Source organism: Crocodylus porosus, unplaced genomic scaffold (genome assembly GCF_001723895.1).
Source record: "Crocodylus porosus isolate Cpor-Errol unplaced genomic scaffold, CroPor_comp1, whole genome shotgun sequence".
NCBI lineage: Eukaryota > Metazoa > Chordata > Crocodylia > Crocodylidae > Crocodylus > Crocodylus porosus.
In genome coordinates this window covers 93,368,879-93,392,728 of record NW_017728886.1, presented here as the reverse complement: position 1 = coordinate 93,392,728, position 23,850 = coordinate 93,368,879, and the positions used below count along the sequence as shown (strand labels likewise).

Sequence of the window (23,850 nt, the reverse complement as noted above, 5' to 3'; positions counted from 1 at the left end):
CTAACCACAGAGTCCTCTTCAGCCACAGATACGGAAGCCAGATTGGCCTCAAGTAACAAATCTGCCACAAACTGAACAAACAGAGGAGATGGGGAAATCAACCAAAATCCTTTATCTGCCTATATCCTTCCGGCTGCTATTGCCACACTTTACTGCAGTGCTAATAGACTCATCCTTCAGCTATTATCAGATTTTACAGGTGTGGAACTGGAACACCAAGGGTATGGTTATGTCATGTCCATGCAGTACCAGAGGCACTTGCTTTCATGCGTGCTGTTCCCTCTCATATGGGGGGTGCTCCCACAGCAGCTGCTCTCAAGGTCTCTACCTCTGATGTTCTGGAGAGTAGCTGCAAGGGGCACCTGAAGAAGTTTTGCTACCTCAAGTCTGGACTTTCGAAAGGCAGCTGGTAGGTACACCATGCTCATGAGGCAGCACTGTGGACACATTGCAGTCAAGTGCCAAGAGACCAAGGCTTGTATTCACAAAGGTACTGAAATGCCTTACACCTGTTGAAAGGAACAGGAATTAGGTATCTGCATACCTTTTGTAGGCTGGCGTCCGAATGACTTGTCCAAGGTCACACACAAGTTGTTTGTTGGAGTTGGTAACTGAACCCATTGCTTCTGTGATCAACAGGCCAGCATGTTGATCACAGAACCATCTCTCCTCTACATGCACAATAAATAGACGAGTGAGGAGAGGACCAACTTAGTCATGACTTATTTGCAGATAACAGTAAAGCTCTAGAATTGTTTCCAGATTCCTAGAAACCTTTTAAGGATATAAATGGACTAGAATCCATTGGCATCTGGTTAACATAGGCATTTGCAGAGTACTACCTGCTGTCACAAGCACAGAACCTCTCAAGCAAGCTAACCACTGTGCCAATCAATTTTCTGGCAGAAGTCAGTCACAGAACTTCACCCCACTAATCTAAATGAATAAATAAAAGTTTCACTGGCTTCCATCAGCAGAGAAACTTTTGTATTTCACATACCTTGAGTGTTGCCTTTTTTGTGTGTGTCTACCTCCCTATGCTAGAGATTTCAAATTTTGACATAAAGATAAAGCAGGGAACAGCATGTATCATTGTTAATATTTGCTAAGTGAAGATCTCCCAGAGCTCCCACTTTTAAAGTATTATGCTGTATTTTAGCCACATAATTCTCATTAATGTCATTGGGAATAAAACAGACTAGGAAGGTTGTTTATTTTATAGTGCCCACAAGTAAAGGGACATGATTAAATAAAGGGACATATAGAGTACATATCAGGAAAAGCATCTGTTGGGATCTATTACGGTGTGAAATAGTCATACAAAGGAAGTGGTGAAACCTCCATCCCTTAAGACATTTTTAAACTGAGCTGGATACAGGACTTGAATATACTGTGCAAAACAATCCTCTGCTGGCAGAAGGATGGACAAGATGGCCAAATAGGTCAATTTAATCTTCAAGTTCTATGATCTGATTCATGTATTAATTGTCCTCACACACCGCACTCCGCTCTGGAAAATTTAGGGGGAAAGCATGTTAACTGTTGGTCTCTGTAACAGCTTGTGAAATGCCTGACAGGAATTTAACAGAGTAGTTAAAGAGGCACTCTCTCAAGTTTATGTCACTGCTTTAAAATCCTATTGCACTGAAGGGAGGAGGGTTGGGCTATAGCAGTAAGAACTGGTGTTGATTTGTTTTCACATAAGGTATGTGTACACTGCAGTCATTGTGACTGCAGTGCAGTGGAGATATCCCCTAGCTAGTTTTTAAACTGAGAGTCTGCCTTGTACTGTAGGACCCACCCAAGAAGTAGAGAAATTGCCAGCTGAGTAAGCCTGTACCCAGTCAATACTGCAATGCCTACGCTGCTAGCAGGACCTGAGCAAAAGTGTGTCTACACTAGTGGTGGCCAAAGTTTCTGGCAGGTGTGCTACAAGCTATACCCTGCCCCTTCCTCAAGTGCCACTCTGATCCCAAACCCCCAAAGGTGTACCTGTCAAATGATGCTCTCTAGCGCTTCATTCATCAAAATGAAGGCAGAGAGGCCAGGCCCTAGCTTCTGGCCTCATGGAGCAGACAGGAGCAGGATGCTGCCTCGAAGGAGGTGTCATGGCCAAGAGCCAAGTTAACATCTCCCTGGCCCTGCAACTGCTGCAATTTTATGTAGTGAGGAAAGAGCAAAAGCCCTGAATTCCACAGTGCAGGGACAGGGAAGGACTAATCTCTTGGTGGTGGTACCTGAAACCTCATTTTGCAGCAGTGCACTGGGTCTGCTCTGTTCTATGTGACTGGAGGCTCCAGAGCTTCCCTTTACCAAGTGTCTGGATCTCACAGGCCACACAGCGGTTGTCTGGGCCACTTGTCAAACACTTATGGTCTACACACTGTGTTGCACTCAGTCATCACTGCTGTGTAGATGTGCTAACAGACAAGTACAGAAAATCCCAAGGATACAAAGGTTACGGAGGAGTTTGCAACATGCATCTGTATGTGCAATTTCTGTGTTGATTTGCTGGTCTCCTTGGCTTGGATTTAAAGTTTTTTAGAAACAGACAGAATTCAGTAAGAAATTATTTTAAATTAGGTAAGGAAATTGTAGAAGCTAAAAAAGAACTGCCATTTTACTTCTGCAAATGTGTTGCTTTCCTGTAGTCTCCTAGCACATTTGCATTTCTGAACTTGTAGGGGTTTTTTGGATTTCTCATGAAAACACAGAAAGGAGCAGGATCCAAAAGGGACTAGACAGATTCATGGCTATTAAACAGAACAGCCAGGGATGCATCTTAACAGTGATGGTGGCTGCCAGGAATAGATCACTTAAGATGGACCCTGTTCATATGCTGTCCGTCTAAAGCATCTAATCCTGTTACTGCTGGAAACAGGATACTGGGCTATATGGACCATTGGTCTGACCCAGTTTGGTATTTCTTATGCCACTATGTTCATGGGTTTTAGAAGTTAACATTTTTTTTTAATGGCAAAAGTTTCAAATCCAATTAAGGGATGACTGGAAAGATATATGCAACAGAGAGCAATCCTCCAAATGTAATCCTGTGCTCCAAAACCCTGTAGTAGACATTTCACTGCCTGACTTGGTTAGATTCTTTTCATGGTGTTCAAGCACTGTAATGTGCTCACACACAGGGATACTGGCATCCATCTAAACTGTGTGGCATTCCTGCCCTAACATGAATTTCCACTTCAGCACCATGTTGTCTTAGGTGTCAGTAGCGCTACATGTTAGGTCAGGTTCATACCTAACCCATAAACTTAACCTTACATAGACGCAAGCAACTGCTGAAAGCTAAGAGGCACAGTAGGAGATCTCTGATGTGATGCTTGCATATCAGTGCTAAGCTAGGAAACAATGCATCTCACTTCCCAAGGCAAAGGCTTATATTTTCAGAACAGTTTGTCTATGGACAATGTTTTTCTTTCAATATGTGTGCACAGCTCCCAGTGACTCATGCATTTGTATCTTACAGCAAATTACAGCTCCCTTTTTTTTTTTTTTTTTTTTTGCAAAATTCTGATCTTGAAAACAGTAGGATATAATCCTGATGACAAGTATTTATCCAAAGGATTTTAGTTTGCTTCTTGAATTATATCATTTTGCTGGTTGATCCATTGCCCTTTCTCAAGTAGGACATAGTACAAGGTTCTGACCTCAGATACCCTGATGCATGTGTGGAGTTACTCAGGATTTATATCAGTGTATGATCAGAATCTGGCCTGTGATATCTTAAGATACACAGACAGCAGGGGTGGACAGTTATTTTGGCTGGTGGGCCACTTAACAAGGTTTGGTGAGCTGTCAAGGCCCACACGCACAAAATCATTCAGAAGATATTATTTTAACAAATTATAGATAAAAAAAAATGAATTGTATACTAAAATCAAACATCTAATGTAAAATATTTTATATAAAAAAAAATGAATTTTGTCCTGATTTGGTTTTTTGAGTATCGTATATAGAGGCAATTGCATAATAGCTCAAAATCATCTTACTCTTGTATATTGTGTGGGGGAGGGGGTGGGGGTGGGTGTGTGGAGGGTGTTGGTAGTGAATTTATGGCCCAGATACCTTGTTCCTTCCAGACCCAAACCCTCAGACAAACCATGCATCTCCATTGGATAATAGGCAAATTTTATTGATATACAGTGATAACAGACAGGCAAGCCAGACACAATAACCGTCTCCCCCGCCCCAATTCTGTCAGTCCTGAGGCTGCCACAGAGGGAAGGTAGGTCTAGCCAGTATGCAAGCTTCACTCTGTAGTTCCTTCTTGAATGTCAGATGTCAGCAGCCTGACATTTGAGGGCCAAGGTCCACCCTCTCGCAGTGGGATGGGTGAGATGGGCTGGTGGTGTGCCCTTTTTCCATGGTGGCTTCAGGTTCCCCACCTCCGGGACCTTTACTGCTCTGAAATCCCTCCATTTGTATTCTTTTCCTCCTCTGATGACTCTTCATCCAAGGCATTGCTGACTGGTTTCCCTGTGGTCATCATACTGTCCATGTTCTATTCTGTCAGCATATTCTGTTGTTTCCCAAACCCATCATATGCATGCATCTTAATTTCGTCATTTACTGGTGTCTAAATTCAGTCTGTCCATCAAAATCAGAAATCCCAAGGGCTCTGCAGTTGGGCACTGTGACCTGGCCACTGCAGTAGAGCCCTGTATCTTTGCACGCTGTTTGGATTTTTTTAATTTCACAGAATGTGTATGCCTGCCTGTCTGTTGGCCTTATATACAGTATCTGCTGGTTCCAAACACAGTGGGCCTTGAAGGAAATTTTGTTACAGACAGGCTTTTTGAAACCAGTTAATCTTTGCCATTACCCTGGACCATTGTTTTAATGCAATATCTACTTTACTTACAAGCCAGTTCCTAAAAGTAAACCTCTAAATATAACTTTCTAGGCATCAGAGGGCTGTGGGGTGTATGTGGCACAGGGTGTGTTGGGGGTGCTGCCTGGGCACTAGGTCCTGACAGCCAGCTAGGGATGCATGCAGCAGAGCTTGCCTGGGTGGTATGGTTTGCAGCTACCCATGTGGTGCTCTCCATGGACCCGAGCCCTGCCCAGGGCATCCAGTGTTGTGCTCCTGCCTGCTGGCCCTGGCCCCAGCACAGGTCAGTGCACACAATTTCCAGCAGGGCTACTCCTAGTGCAGTTGCAGTTGCAGCTGCAGCTGCTGGTTCTCCCTGCCTCCATCAGCTCTCCTCCTCCTGCCCTTGCTGCATTGCTCCAAGTCAGGGGGAAGCTGCAGCCAGGCGGCTCCTGCCTTAGTGTGCAGGGCTCCAGCTTCAGCTCCTGGCCACCTTCCAACCACTGGAGCCCTGCATGCTGGGGCAGGAGCTGCCTGGCTGAAGCTTCCCCCTCTCCCAGAGTGGTGCAGCAGGAGCAGGAAGAGGAGTGAGCCACTGGAGGTGGGGGGGAGGCAAGCAGCACCCACTGGGAAGCTGCGCATGCTGGCTGAGGCTGGTGCCGAGGCTGGGGCCGACAGAAGTGTGGTGCTGGCTTCCCCAAGTGAAGGGTGTTGCGGGCCAGTAAGGGGCTCTCCTGCGTTGAGCCACCCACCTCACTGCGTCCAACCACCTTCCAGGCTCCCAGTGCCTCCCTAGGGGTGCCTCACATCTGGCTGACTCCCTTCCTTCACTAGCCTGGGAGTAACGTAAGCTGCCACCACCCCGAGAAGGGACTCTCTCGGCCCTGTGTCCTCTGGGAAACACAGGCCTAATAGTCCAATGGGTACTCGACCCAGTACAAGCACTTGGGGCACTTCCCCAAGTTGGGGGCCAAAAAGGAAAGTCCCTCTTAGTCTGCAGACCTAAGGGGCCTCTTAGGCATAATTTAGACCCACCCCTCAATAAGTCTCCTACACCAGTCACAAAGGAGAACTTTATTGATTACAGGGGGTAGAGTGAAAATAGGGTACAAGATAGAACAATATCATAGAAATCCCATAGAGCAAAACAGTCTGGCTGAGGTAGCCTTTTGATCACTCAGCTGAGTTACTGCCAGCTATATATCTAATCAGATCTCGAGTAGCTTACTCACAAGCATCATCCAGAGGCTGTTGGAGATTCCCTCTGGAGGCAGGCCGTTCCTAGCTCATGAGTTATGGGGAAGAGATCCAGTTTCGGATGGTAAACCTCCTCTCTAAGTCTGAGTCCCCCGCATGGTGGCTGCCCTCTCCTCCTGGGCAGTCTTAACTTATATAGCTCCTGTGACCTCATTCACCTGGTCCAATGGAGGCCAGCACCTGTTGGCTGTCGGCCAACCAATTTGGAATACATCACTAGTTGCCGGGCAGACTCTAGCCCACCAGGTAAAAGCCCCTCACCCAGGTAGCTGATACCAGTCATGTAGGCAGAGGGAGCAGGTTTCCCCTCTCCCTCAGGAATGTAGTCAGCTCAGGTTACCTGAAGAGATAGGGTAAAGGTACATCTCCTCTGCTGGGCCCATCCTAATCAAATTGTCACAGAGCAGAGATTTTGGAGTGAAACAAAGGTGGCTTCCTGCCACAAAGGGAAGCCCCAGGTAGAGCGCTGTGGAGGCAGTCACAGGCCAGATTCAGTCAATTGGTGGGCGTCCCCCATGGGCTGGATCCAACCAGCTGGCAGGCCGGTTCCAGCCCACGGGCTGTATTTTGCCTACCCCAACATACATTATGTAACAGGTGTATTTAACAGAAAGATCACTCAGTTAACATAAGGACATCTGAACAGGGCCTGTTAGACATAGAAAACCATACAGTTACAAATGGGACAGTGTCCCTACATAGAGGATATGTATATATGTGTGTTTATTTAATAGCTATGCACAAGGGAACAGGCAATCTGCAGGAGTGCTAAACCTGTCATTGACAAGCTCTGGAGAACAATATGGGCATCTAGGGGATCAGGATACCCCCACTAATGGGAGATCTTGAGGGAACAAGCAGGGAGGGGTCTCACCATGCTGTATAGCAATGCACTGTGCTGCTTGCCGAGCCGCTGCTGTTACCCAACTCTATGTTATTTGATTTATTTTGATATATTTGGCATTTGCTCAAACCTTGAGGCACCTCACACTATCTAAAACATACAGGTACAGAATGTAAATGCCTCCCAACACAATAAATCAGTTACTCAGATATCTAGCTGAACAGGTCTTCACTGAGTCCTGCACAGCAGAGGTATGGGGAAAGATATGCTACCCAATTGCATGCTGTATCACTTGCCCATAAATCTACATGTTCCACCTGTGGAAAAAGGCAGCCAGCAAAATGCACCCAGAAGACAGACCTGGTAGCTGCCCAGGCCAAGCCTGGAAATGCTTTCTAGAGTTAGACCCCTAGCTGCAAATGATTCTCTGGCATCTTCCAGCTTCAGTTAATTGGACTTGAGCTTGCATTTCACCACTGATTACAAATCCAACAGCTGTGTGAATGAGAGAGTTTAAGATAATCAGACTCTCAGTGAGTTAGAGAATGCTAAAATAAATCAAACACCTTGAATTTCATCCAGAATTGATAGCCAATGCAGTGCTCAACAGCAAAAGTCAGCTTTTCTGCAGGTGGAGTGGCATATTTTTTCTGAGATTTCCCTTCTGTCTGTCCAAATGTCAGTGGATCAGTTGTTCTGTACAGAATTCCCAGGTGATTTGGTGGTTTTTGTCAGAGAAATTGTTTAAATGGCTGGTTTTTGTTTTTTGTCAGGTTCATAGTATTATTTGGCTGATATACTGAACAGTTCACTTAACCTTCTTTTGAATGGGCAAAGCCTGTTTAAATCAGCCTACCAAAAGATTAAGAAACCATTGAAGCTGAAAAATCCATTAAATCTCTACAATTCTTGTCCTCATCAAAGTTCAGGGTCATCAGTATGAATCACTGTGGCTAAGGTAAATAGTAATGTGCCTTTTAACTTCAAAAGCCATTTACAGAACTGACATTTTGGTCATAAGCATCTATTTAAGCACAAGACATGAGCTTTGCACATAGATTATTCATTGGAAAGCAGTTTATCTTTCATCTGTGCTTTCTTTTTGCCAGTAGTTAAAGTGGTATATTTAAGGAATCTTCTGGATGAAAGTAACAGGTTTATATTTTGAATTACCCTTCTCTATGTATATCCTAGTGCTAGAAATAGGCCATGTCAGGATTTAGGCAATCTGATAAACTAGTGCTAGAAGCTGGTATACCTGCTGCCTATGTCCTGCTTTCCAAACGAAAGAGACTTCAGTCTTAAACATCATGAACTTGGCATCTCTCCCTGCCCAATAAAATCCTTTTATGGCATTAAACTGCATCTGTGCAGTTTTTATATGTGATGGCCTACACTGGGGGACAAAAGATTTGGGTTTCAAAAAGGCCATCCAATCACAGAAGAATAGAAAGTCAGTTGGAGATCAAACAAAATCAAAGGAGGACTTTTCTACAACTCAGGTATTCATTAACAGAGAACTAGATGCCCACTTTAGAGTAATGAATGTAAGAACTTCGTACTGTCTGGTTCAAAAGAAGCCAGCACTAAGTGCTCCAGGGATGATAGAGCATTCCAAACAAGGGACAATCATCATCAATGACCTGGAAGATGTGATGGAGTGCATCCTCAGCAAGTATATAGGTAACATCAGGCTGGAAGGAGTAATAGATATACTGGAGCATAGGGTTAGCATTTAGAGATCTCTCAACAAATTGGAGGACTGGACCAAATGAAATCTCATGAGGTTCAATAAGGAGAAGGGCAAAGTCCTGAACTTAAGGTAGAACAATCCCATGTACCAGTATAGAGTGGGACTGACTGGCTAAGAAGCAGCTCTGCAGAAAAGGACCTGGGGGTTACAGTGAACAAGAAGCTGAATATGAGCCAACAGTTTTCCTTTGTTACCAAGGAGGCTAAGAGCATACTGGGCTGTTTTAGTAGGAGCATTGCCAGCAGATGGAGGGAAATGATTATTCCCCTCTATTCCACACTGGTGAGACCACCTCTAGAGTACTGTCTCCAGTTTTGGGCCCTCCCCTACAGAAAGGATGCAAACAAATTGGAACAAGTTCAGCAGAGGGCATCAAAAATGGTGGGGGGGCTGGGGCGCATGACTTCTAAGGACAGACTGAGGGAACTAGGCTTATTTAGTCTAGAGAAGAGAAGACTGAGGGGATTTAATAGCCTTCAACTACCTGAAGTGGGGTTCAAAAGAGGATGGAGCTACACTGTTCTCAGTGGTGGCAGATGACAGAACAAGGAACAATGGTCTCAAGCTGTAGCAAGGGAAGTTTAGGTGTTAGATATTAGAAAATTAGGAGAGTAGTAAAGCATTGGAACAAATTACCCAGAGAGATGGTGGAATCTCCATCCTTAAAGGATTTTAAGACATGCCTAGACAAAAACTTGGCTAGGATGATATATGTGGGGCTGGTCCTGCTTTGAGTAGGGGGTTGGACTAGATGACCTCCAGAGGTCTCTTCCAACCCTAATATTCTGTTTTTCTATCATTCTAGGGCAGGGGTTGGCAACCTATGGCCCGCAGAACCATTGGATCCAGCCTGCAGATAGAGGGCTTCAGCTGCAGCTAGGGTGACCATATGTCCCATTTTAGCCAGGACGGTCCCAGATTTCAGAGGCGGGTCCCGGCTGGCTGTTGAGCATTATAACAGGCGTTCCCAAAATTCAGTGGTATGGGGTGCAGTTTTGTCAGGAGCTGGAGTGGCATGGAGCACCTGGGAGGCAGGCACTGCTGTTTGCTAGGCACAAAGCCGTGCCCTGCCAACTTGTGAGAGCGTGAGGGTGGGAGCAGTGTCCTGGATTTCCCAGATGACATCCCAGATTTCCAGGATGGTCAACATAGCTGTGGCGCTTTCCCCATGCCACTTCAAGGATAAATGGCATTGGCGCCTGGGCCCTAGCACCTGTCTTTGTCTTGACCCGAGGTGAGTCATTCTTGTCTGCATCTGGAAAAGGTTTGCAAACCCTGTTTTAGAGTCGTTGCAGTAGACAGCATTGATTCCTAATGCTCAGCCACTAATGGCCAGCCCTGACACTAAAGCACCAGACAAAAAGTAAAGGCTATAAAACTCCTTATGTAATGGAAAACATCAGAGTGCATTGGAAAATATTATGATATAGGTTATATTTCCATAGATATGTTCCAAAGATATGAGTATCTTTGGAAGGAGGTTTCATTTCTATTAAATTGCAGTTTTATCCCATGCCAAAAATAAATCTGCAAATAGTATTTGTCTTTGTAGGTCTATGTTAAATGAAACTTTCATTCTCACAGCATTATTTGGGGCAAAGCCTACTTTAAGGAAAATTAAACACCTGGTTTCTCCCTTCTTTTTATCCAGACATAACATATGTTTGACATTCTCTTAAAGGAATATGAAGTTATTATAGTAATGGATGTAAAACAAAGGATCATTTGCAAAGAGCTTTTTTATGCTTATTGCAGAGCATAAATTGCTGTATTTACTGGATTGTTAGACAATTAAGGGAGTATTTAGGGATATGGAATGGGAAGGTTTGGTCTTTGTCAGAGGAGCTGCAATAAAGCTGGGATTTTGGTTTTTGCTTTCCTTTTGTTTTGGTCATTAGCCATCCTTTAAGGGATATTCAGAGCTATACCCATATGTTGAGAATCACGGTCCATATTGAAACTGCAGAAATATTTACATTTTGTGTTTCCACCATACCTAGATCATCCTTAATCTCTATCTCATCCTCACTGCATGGTAGGCTATCCCTTTCATTCTTTGTCCTTCTCAGTTTATATGACTGAAGAACCTATTTTGCTATGTTAATACCCTTTTTCAGGTCTAACCCAGATTCACCTCTGGCAGTTCTCTTGACCTCTGAGACATAGTTTTCTTTGAAGAAAACTCAAGCTCTTCTGTCTTCTTAAGAGAGGCTGTTTTTTTAACTTAATTGTACTAGTAACCCTTCTCTGCACAGTTCCAGTTTAATTTAATTTTGTCTATACAGGGGAAGCCAGCATTGTATACATTGAGGGCCTCAGACAGTGCCTTTAATTCTTCTTTACCTCTTCTGGTAACACCTTTGCCTGATGTGTCCTATGATCATAGGGTACATTTACCTTTTTCATAGTCGTGTCACAGTTATGCCTTGTAGTTGTCCTGTGATCAGCTAATACATGCAAGCCTTTTTTATACACAAGACTTGCTTTGAACTGATGACCTTAAAGCTTATAGCAGTAATTTTATTTTTAATCTATAAGAGCACAACTCTGTATTACTGAATTTCTTCCAATTTTTATGAGTCCATTCCTCAAGGTCATTTTATTTTTCTTGCGTGATATGCTGATCCATCAGTGCTTTGATGATGCCTCCCAAGAAATTTCATCGGCACACTCTTACTTATTATGGCAAGAGCATTAACGAAAATACAAGATAAATTTGATCCCAAGACTGCCTCTTAAGGAAGTGCACTGGCAACTTCCTTCCAGCCCATTACTTCCCATTTTCATGCACTGTTATATTTCTCCCTTCTGCCAATTAACATCTCACTAACCCTCTATGCCATTTGATTTGTATATTTATTTTAGATCGCTGCTGTCTTGAGAGCTTGCCATTTCTTTCTACGTGTTTGTACAATGCCTAGTACAACAAGGCCCCTTTCTTAGTTGGAGTTTTGAGAAACAACTGTAATATGGCTAGTAAATAGTAACTTGCAGATTCACCCGCTGGATGCTGGAATTCACCATCCAGCGTAAGGTGGCAAAGGCGTGCAGTAAGGAAGCGGCCCTAGATTTTAGGAGGGCAGACTTCAACGAGCTGAGGAGACCCCAGTATTCTTTCCTGCCACGGCAGGGGATTGGACTAGATGATCTGCTCAGGTCCCTTCTGACCCTAGAAACTATGAAACTATGAAACCATCCAAAATCTTTCCAGAATTGAGGGATTGGTCATCAAGCCCAGAGTTACAAGGAAATTGACAAGCTAAGGGAAAAAAAGTCTCTCTAATTAAAGCTCTGTGCTTGCTATGTGCTACAAACTTTCATAGTCCAGGAGCACTGTTGAATCTCCAGCCACTCTTAGAAGGTCACGAAGCAATAGTGACTAAGGCTGTCATTTATGTTAGGCCAGGCAGTTGCAAACAATTTCTCCTGATACAGACCTTGCTTCAATTCCTTGCCTTGCCTGTCTTGGCACTCGTTCTGTGGTGCCGCTACACTTTAAATCAGCTTGGAAAGTTGAAGGTCATTCAGAATAAAGAGCTTGCTTATTAACCGAAGTCCCTCACTGTGTCTGTCTTCCCCTGTGGTGACGCCACAGCTGAGATCAGCAGAGCCACTCAAGCTGGAGTCTTAAATTTTCAAAAAGAAGCATCTGCTGGCAGATTATCTACCACAAAGAGTTGTGAGCTCTGGAATTCAGGCCAACCCAACCTCCCCCCCTTGTTTGAAGGATGGCCGGATATGTTGACTTGAACGTCGCAAGCCTCCCATCTTTTGTTCTGGGAATGGGTTATGCTTTGTCCTTTTGGATGGCATTTTGTTTTCCTATTGGATTTCCAGGAGGCTGCTTAGGGTAATATAAAACAAAAGTAAAATATTTGCAGTAAATGAAACGATGGTTAAGAAGACTGTCAAATGTGTCCAAAGCTTTAAGGTCCTAACGTAAGGTGCACTGAAATCATTGTAAAGATCCTCTTTGACTCTAGTGTGCTTTGGATCACACCTTTAATGGTCAGTGCTTTGTGGTTTTTATTGATTCTATAACTTAAGTATGATTTCCTTTATTTCAGCCCCCTCCATTCTTTGTAAAGGCCTTACAATGACCATGAACTATTTCAAGCAAAACACTACAATTTTAATAACAGAGCAAGGGGCTTAACAAGTCAAGGTGAGGATTTAGAGACTCAGTCAGCTGTCAGATCAGTTTGGCAGACAAATTGTTTATAAAATATTAAAGATAGACATGAGCCTGACCACCAATTAAGTCTGCTCTGCCTGAACCTCTTTGTTTTCCTGACAGAGAAGGGCACATAAGGGAAATTTCATAGGTGATCCAAAAATAGCAGATGGCTGTCATTGCTGTGTTGTGATGCTCACTTATAAGCATCAGATTGCAGAAATAGCACATGCACGAGTTCTAGAGTGATGCAGAAAGGTAGAGGGAGTTGGGTCTGGTGCTGTATGACACCAACATCTCACTTAACTTCTGCCTTTATTTCTCCATTTATAAAATGAGAGTAATATCCGCCCTATCAGGTGGATACAAATCAGGTGGATTTGTAAAGTTATCTTGGAAGTCTTCTGATAGAAGATGCTAGAGAGAAGTGTTGTTTCATTTATTTACTTTGCAGCTGGATGTCTCTGGCTGGCAACTTGCTTTGATGCAGATAGCTATTTGGCATATACCTTGCAAACCTATTTTGGGGCCCTGAATATGCTCTCTTATGCACTTTTTTGTACCCAGCTCCTCCTCATTGGTAAAGGAAGGCTTTGTTACCATTCTGTAAGGAAACAATCTCTCACTTTTTGTACATTTATGATGTCACTAAAATCTCTTAAAATCCATCTGTTTAAAAAAAAAGTCTATCAAAAGGGATACGTTAAATAAAGTGGGCAACTCTTTTTGTTGCTGCTTTGCCGAAGTTCAGTATATGGTTTTTAAAAGCCCATCCTTCATTGCCATGTACTGCCCCATAAAAAGAAAAAAAATACTTTGAAAATAACCTATCAAAATAAGAAAGGGGAGGAGATACTGCAGCTGCTGGCAGTCAGAATTTCAGCTGTGAAGCTTTTCTTTTTCCCCAGCACTTGTCAAATTTGACGAGTTCATGTCGCTTTGGATCTGCAGAGGTGTGCATATGTTTACATATATTTTCTGGGTTAGTTTCATGCCACCCAGTGATCCTTAGTTAATACATCAAACGGTGTTACATGTGCTTAGTGAAAATTGATGAACAGGTTCTAGTGACCTCTTTTTACTAATGAAAGCCTAACTTCAGTGAGGACTTCAGGTATTTGGCCTATGTTGCCTACACACAGTCCTGATTAATAAATTGCATTGGTTAATCTGAGTCACGATGCCACTTACAGGGTGCAGTTTAACAAATCGAATCATCAGCCACCCTGCTGTGAAGGGCCATGCCGCCTGTACCCTATTAACTGCAGAGCTGCTAAGCAACAGTTTAAATGTTGAGTCCAAAAACTGAAAAGAGAGTGCATTCCACTTAATTATTTTGTGCCATTTAACAATCCAAAATCATTCCACCAATTAGAGTATTTTGTTTTATTCTCTAATACTAAAATCAAAAGGCAATTCATATAATTACTTTAGCCTGATCCCGAAAAAAATCATTCAATACTTTCTGTTTGGCACTATTTGAGATGCCTAAAAGAATAACCCAGGTCTCCTCTGCAAAAGAAAAAAAAAAGTGAAAAAAATATTTGATTCAGTAATTTCCTGCTGATTTGTAATTCAAACAAATTAATCAGCCTACCTCTGTTCCATGTTTTTAGAGCCCATTCTATACTACATCAGCCTCTGGTGGCTGCTGGTCTGTGGAAAATATATGACCCTCATCTGTTACACAGCTGCTTGAGCCAAATGTGCTGTTTTGGTTCCAATCCCCACTCTAGCTATTGTGGAGACCTCATGAGGTGTTTCAGTCTCTCCCTGTTTCAAAATCAGTCTCTAGCTCCAAAGGGATTGCATTGGGGTACTCATCTGCGCACATGGACAGTGTGAAATGAGCTGGGTCTGCACAATAGGGGCCACTGGCTATCATTTGATAAACATAATTGAGATTCCTATGCTGAGATTAAGGGGCATATTCTTTTAGCATGTCTTTAAATAACTATATTGGCTGAGTGCAAAATTATTGGCTGTGATTCAAAAACTGGAGGTTGCAGGCTGTTGTATTGGTCCACAAAGGTAGATCAGAACTTAAGACACCTTTCACCCAAGGAAGCCACTGCACAGTTACACTTTCTTCCCTTCAAGAGTTCATATTGAAAGGAGGACAAGGAGGGGTAATGCCTAGTGGTCTTCTTAAATCGCAGTTTTGCAGATTTCACAGAAACAATGAACTTCAGAATTGTCCATGAAATCAACAGGAAAAGAAAAACTTAATAAAAATAAAATGTTGGCTCCATAATGGAAGCCAATGGTCTTCCCTGCGGCTGCACCCCAGCCTTGCAACCCACCTGGGTGGGGGAAGGCACCAACTGGTGGGGTGGCACAAAGGGCAGCAGAAAAGATGGCCATTGTCCCCTCATTCCTATTTCCCCTCCCCACTGGGGCACCTCTGCCAATCAGCACCATGGTGTGCAGCCTATGGTCTGCGTGGCCTCCTGGCCACTGATAAGGACAGCCCTGTTCTACGTTACTAGGAGTTCTTGCAGGCATGAAGGTTTGAAGATAGGACAAACATGATTTTCTTTGTATTAGAGAGATTGGTAGATAATTAGCACTCCTCCACTGACTTTCTTCTTCAGATATGCAGAGTACTATGCTACCTAATATTTTTAAAGAGGAAAGAGACTGAGTTTTTCAGATTGATGATGATATTTCAGTAAACTGGGTTCAGGGTTCAAGAATCACATTTTGTCTGACCTACACTCCTTCCTTCATAATGAACCATTTATTGCTGTTGGAATGAGACAGAACACCAATACCTAAACCTATGGTGCCTCATTCTGTCATCCTGTTGTATGATATGGTCACCAGATACAATCTCCTGTTTTCTTCTCTTCTACTGAATTCTTTTTACATTTCTATTGTTATGTTTGCTTGGTTGTTTAGTTTTCTTCTCAAAGCTTAACTTTAACAAGTTATATATAATGTTACGAGGGTTAGTGCTTGGCGCTGCAATTATAACAGCTTTCATTAAATCCCCCTTGCCATGGAAAGTTCTTGGTCTTGAAGATTTTTGTGTTATTCATGAATAATGCAGCGAGGTTTGACAAGAGCTGTAGCTGAAATGCTGATCAAGAAAAGTCAGAAACTGCAATATAACATATTAGATTTGGTTGTCAGTAGTAACAAATTTGTCTAAAACCTCTTATCAGTCAATGATCATGAATTTCCATGGGAAGTTCTATTATTCTGACAAGGTCATGTAAAGGATGAAGGAAAATCTGACAACTACTGACATGAGTTTCCTCAAAACATTCTTGCTAAACTTGGTACCAAATATGATGGTATAAAGAGATTGGCAACAAGAATAGTTCTGAAAAAGCCAGACTTTCCAAGGCAGTTCTGTTTAGAGTCCTCCCTAATTCATGGAGGCTGCCTCCATAGTTTGTGGCCCTAGCGCAATTTTCATGATGGAGCACAGTGCCTTTCCTCTCCCCCCAATGCCTCTGATTGGCTGAGGAGCCCCAGAAGTCCTACCTTTCTCTGGAGATTGACAGATGGCCACCTCAGTCTCTGGGGAGGGGCAGGACTTTGGGGCCCCTCAGCCAGTCAGAGTGGGGGGCTCCCACCCCTCCCTGGAGATTGGCAGATGGTCATTTGTCAACCTCCAGGGAGGGGTAGGACTTCCAGGAGCCCTCAGCCAGTCCCTTCCTCTCCCTCCCCCACGTGCTCCAGGATGCTGGGGCTTCCTGCCCTTTTCTGTTTGTAGCTGCCTTTTTTCCTCCCACTGGCTCATTGCCATTTTCCTGCTTTTTCACAGCCCCACACTTACTCCATTTTTCACGGGGAACCTACCAAATTCACAGTTTCTGCCAAATCCACAAGATGGTGAATTTGGTAGGTCCCTAGTTTTGTTTTGTTTTTGTGGTGAATGAGAGTGGTGAATCTCTATTTACCACACAGTAGCAGGAATAGTTTTGGTGACAAAATTTTCTCTGTATTTTTCAATATGAAATACTATAGGACCCACAAGAGAATATGGTTTACTGCTGAAGGCTCACTCAGTGCGGAGTTTGAGTAGGAATATGTAGGTTGTGACTGGATTTTTTGCAAGTAATCTCAAAAGCGTATTTGGTTTGTTTTGGGGGGTTGTCTTTTTTTGTAGTTTCATGAGTGCAGTAACCTATCCTTAATAACAGCAATCTTTTTTCAAGGCTTTTTTATAAGGTACAGGCATGCCGCATGCTCACTGAAAAGTAATTGAGCCTAGATTTTACTCTGTAATAAAAGAGCAGACATGCTATCGGCTCTCCCAAGCTGGATACCTAAAGTGGACCCTATTACAGCACTTTTCCAGTAGGTGCTGGGAGATCTGGTTTGCCTTGAGCAGGCTATTTAGACTGAAATTGCCAGTGGTGGTGGATATGCAACACAGATGTACAAAAAATGATCAGCTGGCTTCTTCCAAAATAACATTTACATTGGAGATCAGCGTTTCCACCAGACTAGTTGCTGTGCATCTTGTATACACCCCACTTTTCCTCTGGAATAAATTGAAAATATTTCAGAGTAAACATGTCATTGTGTGTCTGTATCAATAGTGACCATGTGCACAAGATTCTAGCAAGGCTCAATTTACTGCTGGCACTCGAAAATACAGGAAATCTGGCACTTCCCCAGGAGCTGCTGTATTTCACTGCAGCATTCTGCATTCCTACCATTTTGAACTTGCTTCTTCTAAGAAGCATGTAGTAGCTATTCTTAAATGATTGTGTTTCCCTTTAAGTTAGACGTAGAGTATTCACAAGTATATTTGTGTGTATATGCAATCTAAAAAATATATAGAATAATCGAGCTGATATAAACCCCCACTGGAATAATAGAGTGGAACAGTTTAACCTTCCCTGGGTTGGATGCAAAACTAGTCTGCCTGCAGTTGCCAGAAACTGACTATGCTACAAGGAGATTAGACTCTGCTAGTGATTGCAGAAAGGGATACTTCAAAAGTGCTGAGGGGGTTTAAAATCTATTATTTATAAATCAGTACCTATAAACCACATATTTCTGGCAGCTCTGTGGAGCCAAGGAATAGTCCTGGCAAAAGATAAAAGACCTTCCTTCTCTGCTGTAAATTTAAGAGTTAGTAACTGCTGCTTATCCTTTTTCCTGAGCTTGGCAGTAGCCTTCTCTGCCATTGATTTAGTCATCATCTGTCATCTTCAGTTTATTGTTGTAAGAATTGTTGTGAAAATGTAGGGTTTCTTCATTAAGGAAATCTAAAGGTATGGGGAGGCTGCATATCTGTTCATGCAATCTGTCATAACTTGGTCTCCCTTGCTACTAGTGATAGAAAATTACGAGTCTGTCCAACTCTTACTGAATAATATAACTCCCCTTCTCAAGTGGGCTCCAGCTAAAGAATCCCATTTAGCAGATCTATTCCAACTTGTCAGGTTAGCATGTTCAAAAAAGGCTGCCTAGGCTTTTCAGCAAAATGTGACACTAAGAACCAAAAACCTCCCCAGTTTTGGGTTCAGTTGAACTTTTTGACAAAGATGATTAACTACATGAAAATCTTTTGTAGGTTTGGAGCAATACCTCCTTGAGTTATGTCTTGTGATTTTCAAATGTAAAGATTGCAAAAAATTAAACAGATTTACATACACAGTTTATCAGCTCTTGGTTCATGAACTTCACTGGTGAGATGTAACTACCCTTTAAAGAGTGCCCATCTTATTGTAATTGTTTAGTTTCTCTTTGTTGTCCAAAAGCCTGAGAATAAAAACAGTTTGCTGATCATGTTGAACAGCATGATGTACTTTCTGTAATCAGCATGCATGGTTTGAGACCATGGTTTGATGACTGAGACCACAGCTGTTTTGGTTAGGTCAGACAGCCTGCGGCATGAGAGAGAATAAAACTAAGTAAGCCCCTTCAGGTAAAAAAAAGTTACCCCAAAGTTTAGTCATTTTTGGGGAAGACTAAAAAGAGATCATTTTTAAGAGCAGAAAATCCAAGAATCAGGTATGATGACAAACATATGTTATGCCTGGATCACTGAGGTGGTCCAACCTGTGAAAACCATTTGGTTGAAGATTCCAAATCAGGTAGAAAACAATCTGACGGGAAGACTTCTCTTCCAGGGACCCAACAACACCAGTGTCTATATTTTGTGAACAGGAATGAATTCTTCCATACACCCACTATTGCAGGCATCAGATGAAGAAACAAGCTTTGAAGAGAATCCCGACTGGAAGCTTTTTGGTGCAGAAATGTGGCTGCATTTAGAGGACAGAATTATTCAAGTCCAAACATCAATTCCAGGGCATTCTTTGCCATGTAGAACTTCCTCAGTTTTTAAATGACAGTGCACTCAGATGTTTAATGTAGATCCCAAGAATGTAGGATTTGGAAGCAGCTTTGTGATGTTTGGAGCCTTTGATGCATTCTGTAGTGCCATGTAATGTAGTTATGCAAAGTAATAACGTGTTGCAGAAATAAACTTAAAAACTTTTTTATAACAATAACATCTGGGACTAATTAAGTTTATCAACTGAATGTATTTATTATGAGATTATCAAGGGATTCATTCACCATCCACTTTAAGTGCCATAACATTAGTGGAATTCATGTGGGATTGCTACAAAGTTCTACTCTGTTTAGTTGGTAATAATTTTAGAGGCAACGAACAGCAGAAGATGTGTGTTTCCTCATTAGTCCATGGTATTAAATATATTTTACATGTCATAGAATCCTAGAAAAGTAGGGCTAGAAGAGCCCTCTGAATGTCATCTAGTTCAGCCCTCTGCCTAAGCCTGGGTTATTCTTATCCAAACCTTCCCAAAAAGTTCTTATCTAACCTATTACTAAAACTACATAATCAACTCTGGCATACAACTACAAGATATAACAACCTTACCTGCTGGGCATGGCGGGGCAGGGGTGGCAGTTGCACATGGTAGATCTTGGGTTGCTTTTAAATGCCAAAGGTGATCTCCTACTTAAGAAGGTTGGAAACCAGTGTCCGAGATTGTCCCTGATCATCCAGATACTCCCTGATCGTCCAACCTCTTCCCGTGATTCTCCTGAACACAAAATGTTATATATGATTTTTTTTAAAAGTTACCTAATACTAAGACTGTCAAGGACTTTCTCCTTTAAGTAATACTCCATCAAACCACCTGGAGCCGTATTTTCCTTGAGTGGTACAAAACTTAGATCTCATCCAGGTATTGGTGTCTTCCATGCGTTACACTTGCATTGGTGGCACTGAGTGTAACATCACCAGCAGCAGACTCATTGCAGCCCTTTCTACCTCTGTTAAAGTTGGGTGGCTTGTGTTCCCACAGTCTGCCAAAAGTCTGCCATCAATGCTAGGTTCTTCCTACTGTGGTAGGAATAGCGCCTTAGGAGGTTCCTGTGTCGGGAGGAAGCTGCTTGTGCATAATACGCCCCTTTTTAACTTCAGTTGCCACCTGGAAAAAAACATTTAGAATGTTATCAGCTGTCAAAAGAGACACTGCTTTGTTATTTGCACATGTAAACAGTAAGCAAATCTTTTTTAAGATGTGCCAGTAAAGTCTAGTTTCTAGACCTGTAAACCAAAGAGGTGGGGAAATTTTATCAAGCTTTGTTTTCTTTTGTCTTACCAACTTTTTATACATCGTATTTTAGACACAAGTATGTAATGAGTAACGAGAACCTCATTTTCTTTTCAGTCACTATAGTACATGGCAGAAGTACAAAATGAGTCAGACAGTGATAGAGCCAGGAAGGCTATAGAGAGACCTTGAAGTAGTAGGTAAGGGAACCTCTAAATCTAGCAAGTGTAATTTTTATTGTAATTTATGATCTTGCATGGGTGTTTTGTATCCTTGACACCTCTTTGAATGGCAACTTTATATGGTAGACATACTTCAGTTTTCCTTACTCAGCTCTTTGGCAAAGGCTTAGAAATTGTTTTAGCTCTGAATTAAGAAATCTGAACTGCTGCTTCTGCCCCATTTTAACATGTCCTCACTTCTGTAACTTATTAGGGGGTAAGGAGGTTTGATTATTAAATCACTGCAAATTAACTCACACAACTTTACTAGTTTCAGGAAGGTGACGTTTTTGTGGCCTTACATTTATATGCACGTTTCAATATGTAGCAGAAATGTAATGATTGCAGCACTCTAGAGTAGTGCTTCTCAAAGTATCTGATGTGGCAGACTGGCAATTTTTTTTCCAGTGGGCAGCAACTGCGTGTAACAGTGCTACACAAATGCGCAACCAGCTGTTTCTTTCTTTCCTCACCTCGCACAACGTAACGTCACCTGGAGTGTTGGAACGTATGAACTGTGGCACCACTTCGAGAAGCACTGCTCTAGAGGACAAGAGCAACTGCTGATTCTGTACAGTGCTGAGTACTTGCTATTCTCATCCCTCAGAAAGATGTCAATATGGCAAGATGGTTGAGGATCATACTTGGCTACACCCACAAATAGTCTCTTTGAGCATGTTGACCCTGCTTTCAACAATGCTGAAGAACACTGCCATGAGTATACACCACCTACTCAACTCTGCTCTGCACACATCAAGGGAAGAAGAGAGAACATGCCTGGCCCGCGGTGTGTGTCTAGGATGTGACCAGCATTGTGCTTGGTCTCATGTGTGATTATTGGCACACCCAGTGCCAATCTAACAGTGTCTGCATTAAATTTTTTTAATTTTTTGGCCTTTGGCATGGGCAGTGTGAGGAAGTAGGCAGCAGTGTTTTCAATTTTTTGCGTTTGGTAAGACTTTTCATACCTAGCTAAGCTTAATTGCTTTTTGGCCTCGAGTAGACTCAGATCAAGTGTACTATGGCTCAGCCTCTTCATGCCAGGACTTGTGGGCAAGTCTACTGTAGGTAAATTCATGAAGACCAGACATTCTTCATGAAATTGAGAGAGAACTGACATTTTCCTTCTCATTTCTATTCTTACCACTAGGGGTGTGAGCTCATAGAGACCCTGGATCAAGATTTGACTGACTTTACCAAGTGCCTTCAGATCCTCCAGACAAGGATAGAAGAAAAGCACCTGCAGGTAAATCCAGTGGATCTTCATCTGTGTTCTGTAGTAATAACTCCCCAGCACAATGAGGTTTCTGCATCAAGTGTACACTGCAATGAAGTGGTTATTTACTGTAGCTAGTCTGAATCTTTGCCATATTTTACTGCACAGCTAGTAAATATCTATGCTCTTGCTAAGTGAGATTACCCAGTGTGGCTAGACAAACAAACATCAGCTTCCTTGAAAGACAGCTTATATTGCTTTGGGTTAATGAAGTGCTGAAAAGCAATTTGTGGCTGGATGCTGGCCCTGGTATTCAAGTCAAGGATCCTATTTGGGCATGTAAATAAGCTTTCAAACCGAGGCCATCTGGATGTTGCCTTTCTTAGACAGAAGAGTAAATAAGGCAATGAACACTGTTCTGCTACTTATACTCATGGTGAGCAGTACCTCATTATGCAAGTCCCTATTAAAAAAGAAGGGATGTGGGAAAAGGGGGTTATTGGCAGAAAAAGGAAGGGTCACCCCAAGGGGGACAGAGAGGAGTTTAGATCTTGCTTCTCTTGTAAAACCAGATGGAGAGTGCACTGCCTTTTCTCTCACTTTTTTTTGTTTGGGGGATCTCACCTGCTTGTCTTCTCTGGGAGATAAATAGGAGAATTCATTGGATAGAAGAGGTTATCATAAGCAGCTGGAAAGGAACTGGTGCTGAGGAGGTACTTGGGATGAAGAATCTCCCAACAGTGTCCCATTTGCCTTGCTTTGCCATAAATACAGACTCCCTATCACAGTATAGAAACCAGGACTTTGGATCCGATTCTGCTGTACTTACATTCCTGAGTGAAGAGGGGCTACAGTAAATGTGCTGTTCAAAAATTGGTTTTCACAGGGATGCTGCAAGAAATTTGAAATGCAAAGTTATAGCAATGGGAATAAGACATTTTTCAAATGCATTCCTACAACGAGTAGTTAACTCCTTAAATCTTTGAATGCCTTGATCTCCCTTTCAGTCTTTCAGTTACTAATGTAAGGCATTATTCAGCTGGGTGAAGGATATTGCACTGCAAATCCTTGATGACATTTTGTGAAGTACTAACCTAAGTATAATTGTAGTAATTGTTCAGAATGCATGCCAAAGCACTATACCTAACACTACTTCTATTCAATTATATTGTTGTGCTACTGTATGTAATGGCACCTAAGGGTACCAACTTTTAATTCAATACTAACCTGGTGCTTTTCTGAGGATACAACAACTGAAAAGGGCAAGTTTTTTCCAGCCTAAGGAATACATTTATTAAAAGCTGACTATATTTCACTCAGAGTATGTGTTCCAGAACGTGTCTAACGTGCCATCTCTTGATCTCTTCAGGTTAACTGAAAATATACATTTTCCTTTTAGCCTTTGCATTTTCTGCCATAAAGGAGTTCCTGGAAGCGACTATTACTTCATTCCACCTATATTTAATGCCCATGTGATATCCAAACTTGCATCACACATTTGAATTCTTCACTTAGGGTTGAAGTTCCCCTCTGTTCAGTGTCAGAATTATAATTTATTTCTAGTTGTAGAGTGCTGACATACATTTTTGCCTATGTTGATGTCTAGAGTCTGATTTACAGATACCTCATACTTGTTGACTTCAGTTAGGAGGGAGATACTTAGTAATACTTAACAGGACTGTGCAAAGCTTTGGTAGCTGATTTGATTCAGAGGAGATTCGGCCCAATTTGGGGACCGAATCTCCAAATCCAAATTGAATCGGGAAACCAAGTAAAAGCTTCGAATCAATTCAGAGCTTCCGAATTGATTCAGAAAAGATTTGGCTACTTTGGAGATTCAGCCATAGACTAAACAACCAGCTGATAAGCCTGTTGGGGTTGGGGGACCAGGGAGGGAAGGGGCGTCGGGGAGGGACAGCTTGGGGCTAAGCCTGGGACAAGCTGCCTCTGGACGCGCTACTTGGGGAGGGGGGCAGAGGGGCACAGGTTGCAAGCACAGGA

The 23,850-nt window shown here is 42.5% G+C and overlaps 1 protein-coding gene across 1 annotated transcript in view; it reads left to right on the top strand.

The window, feature by feature from the left end:
- TPK1 (thiamin pyrophosphokinase 1) overlaps nucleotides 1-23,850 on the top strand; it is a 539,620-nt gene that overhangs the window by 299,052 nt on the left and 216,718 nt on the right. The window contains exon 6 of the mRNA XM_019539335.1: nucleotides 21,784-21,879. Coding sequence (XP_019394880.1) covers nucleotides 21,784-21,879 — 96 coding nt within the window. The remainder of the gene's footprint in view (nucleotides 1-21,783; nucleotides 21,880-23,850) is intronic.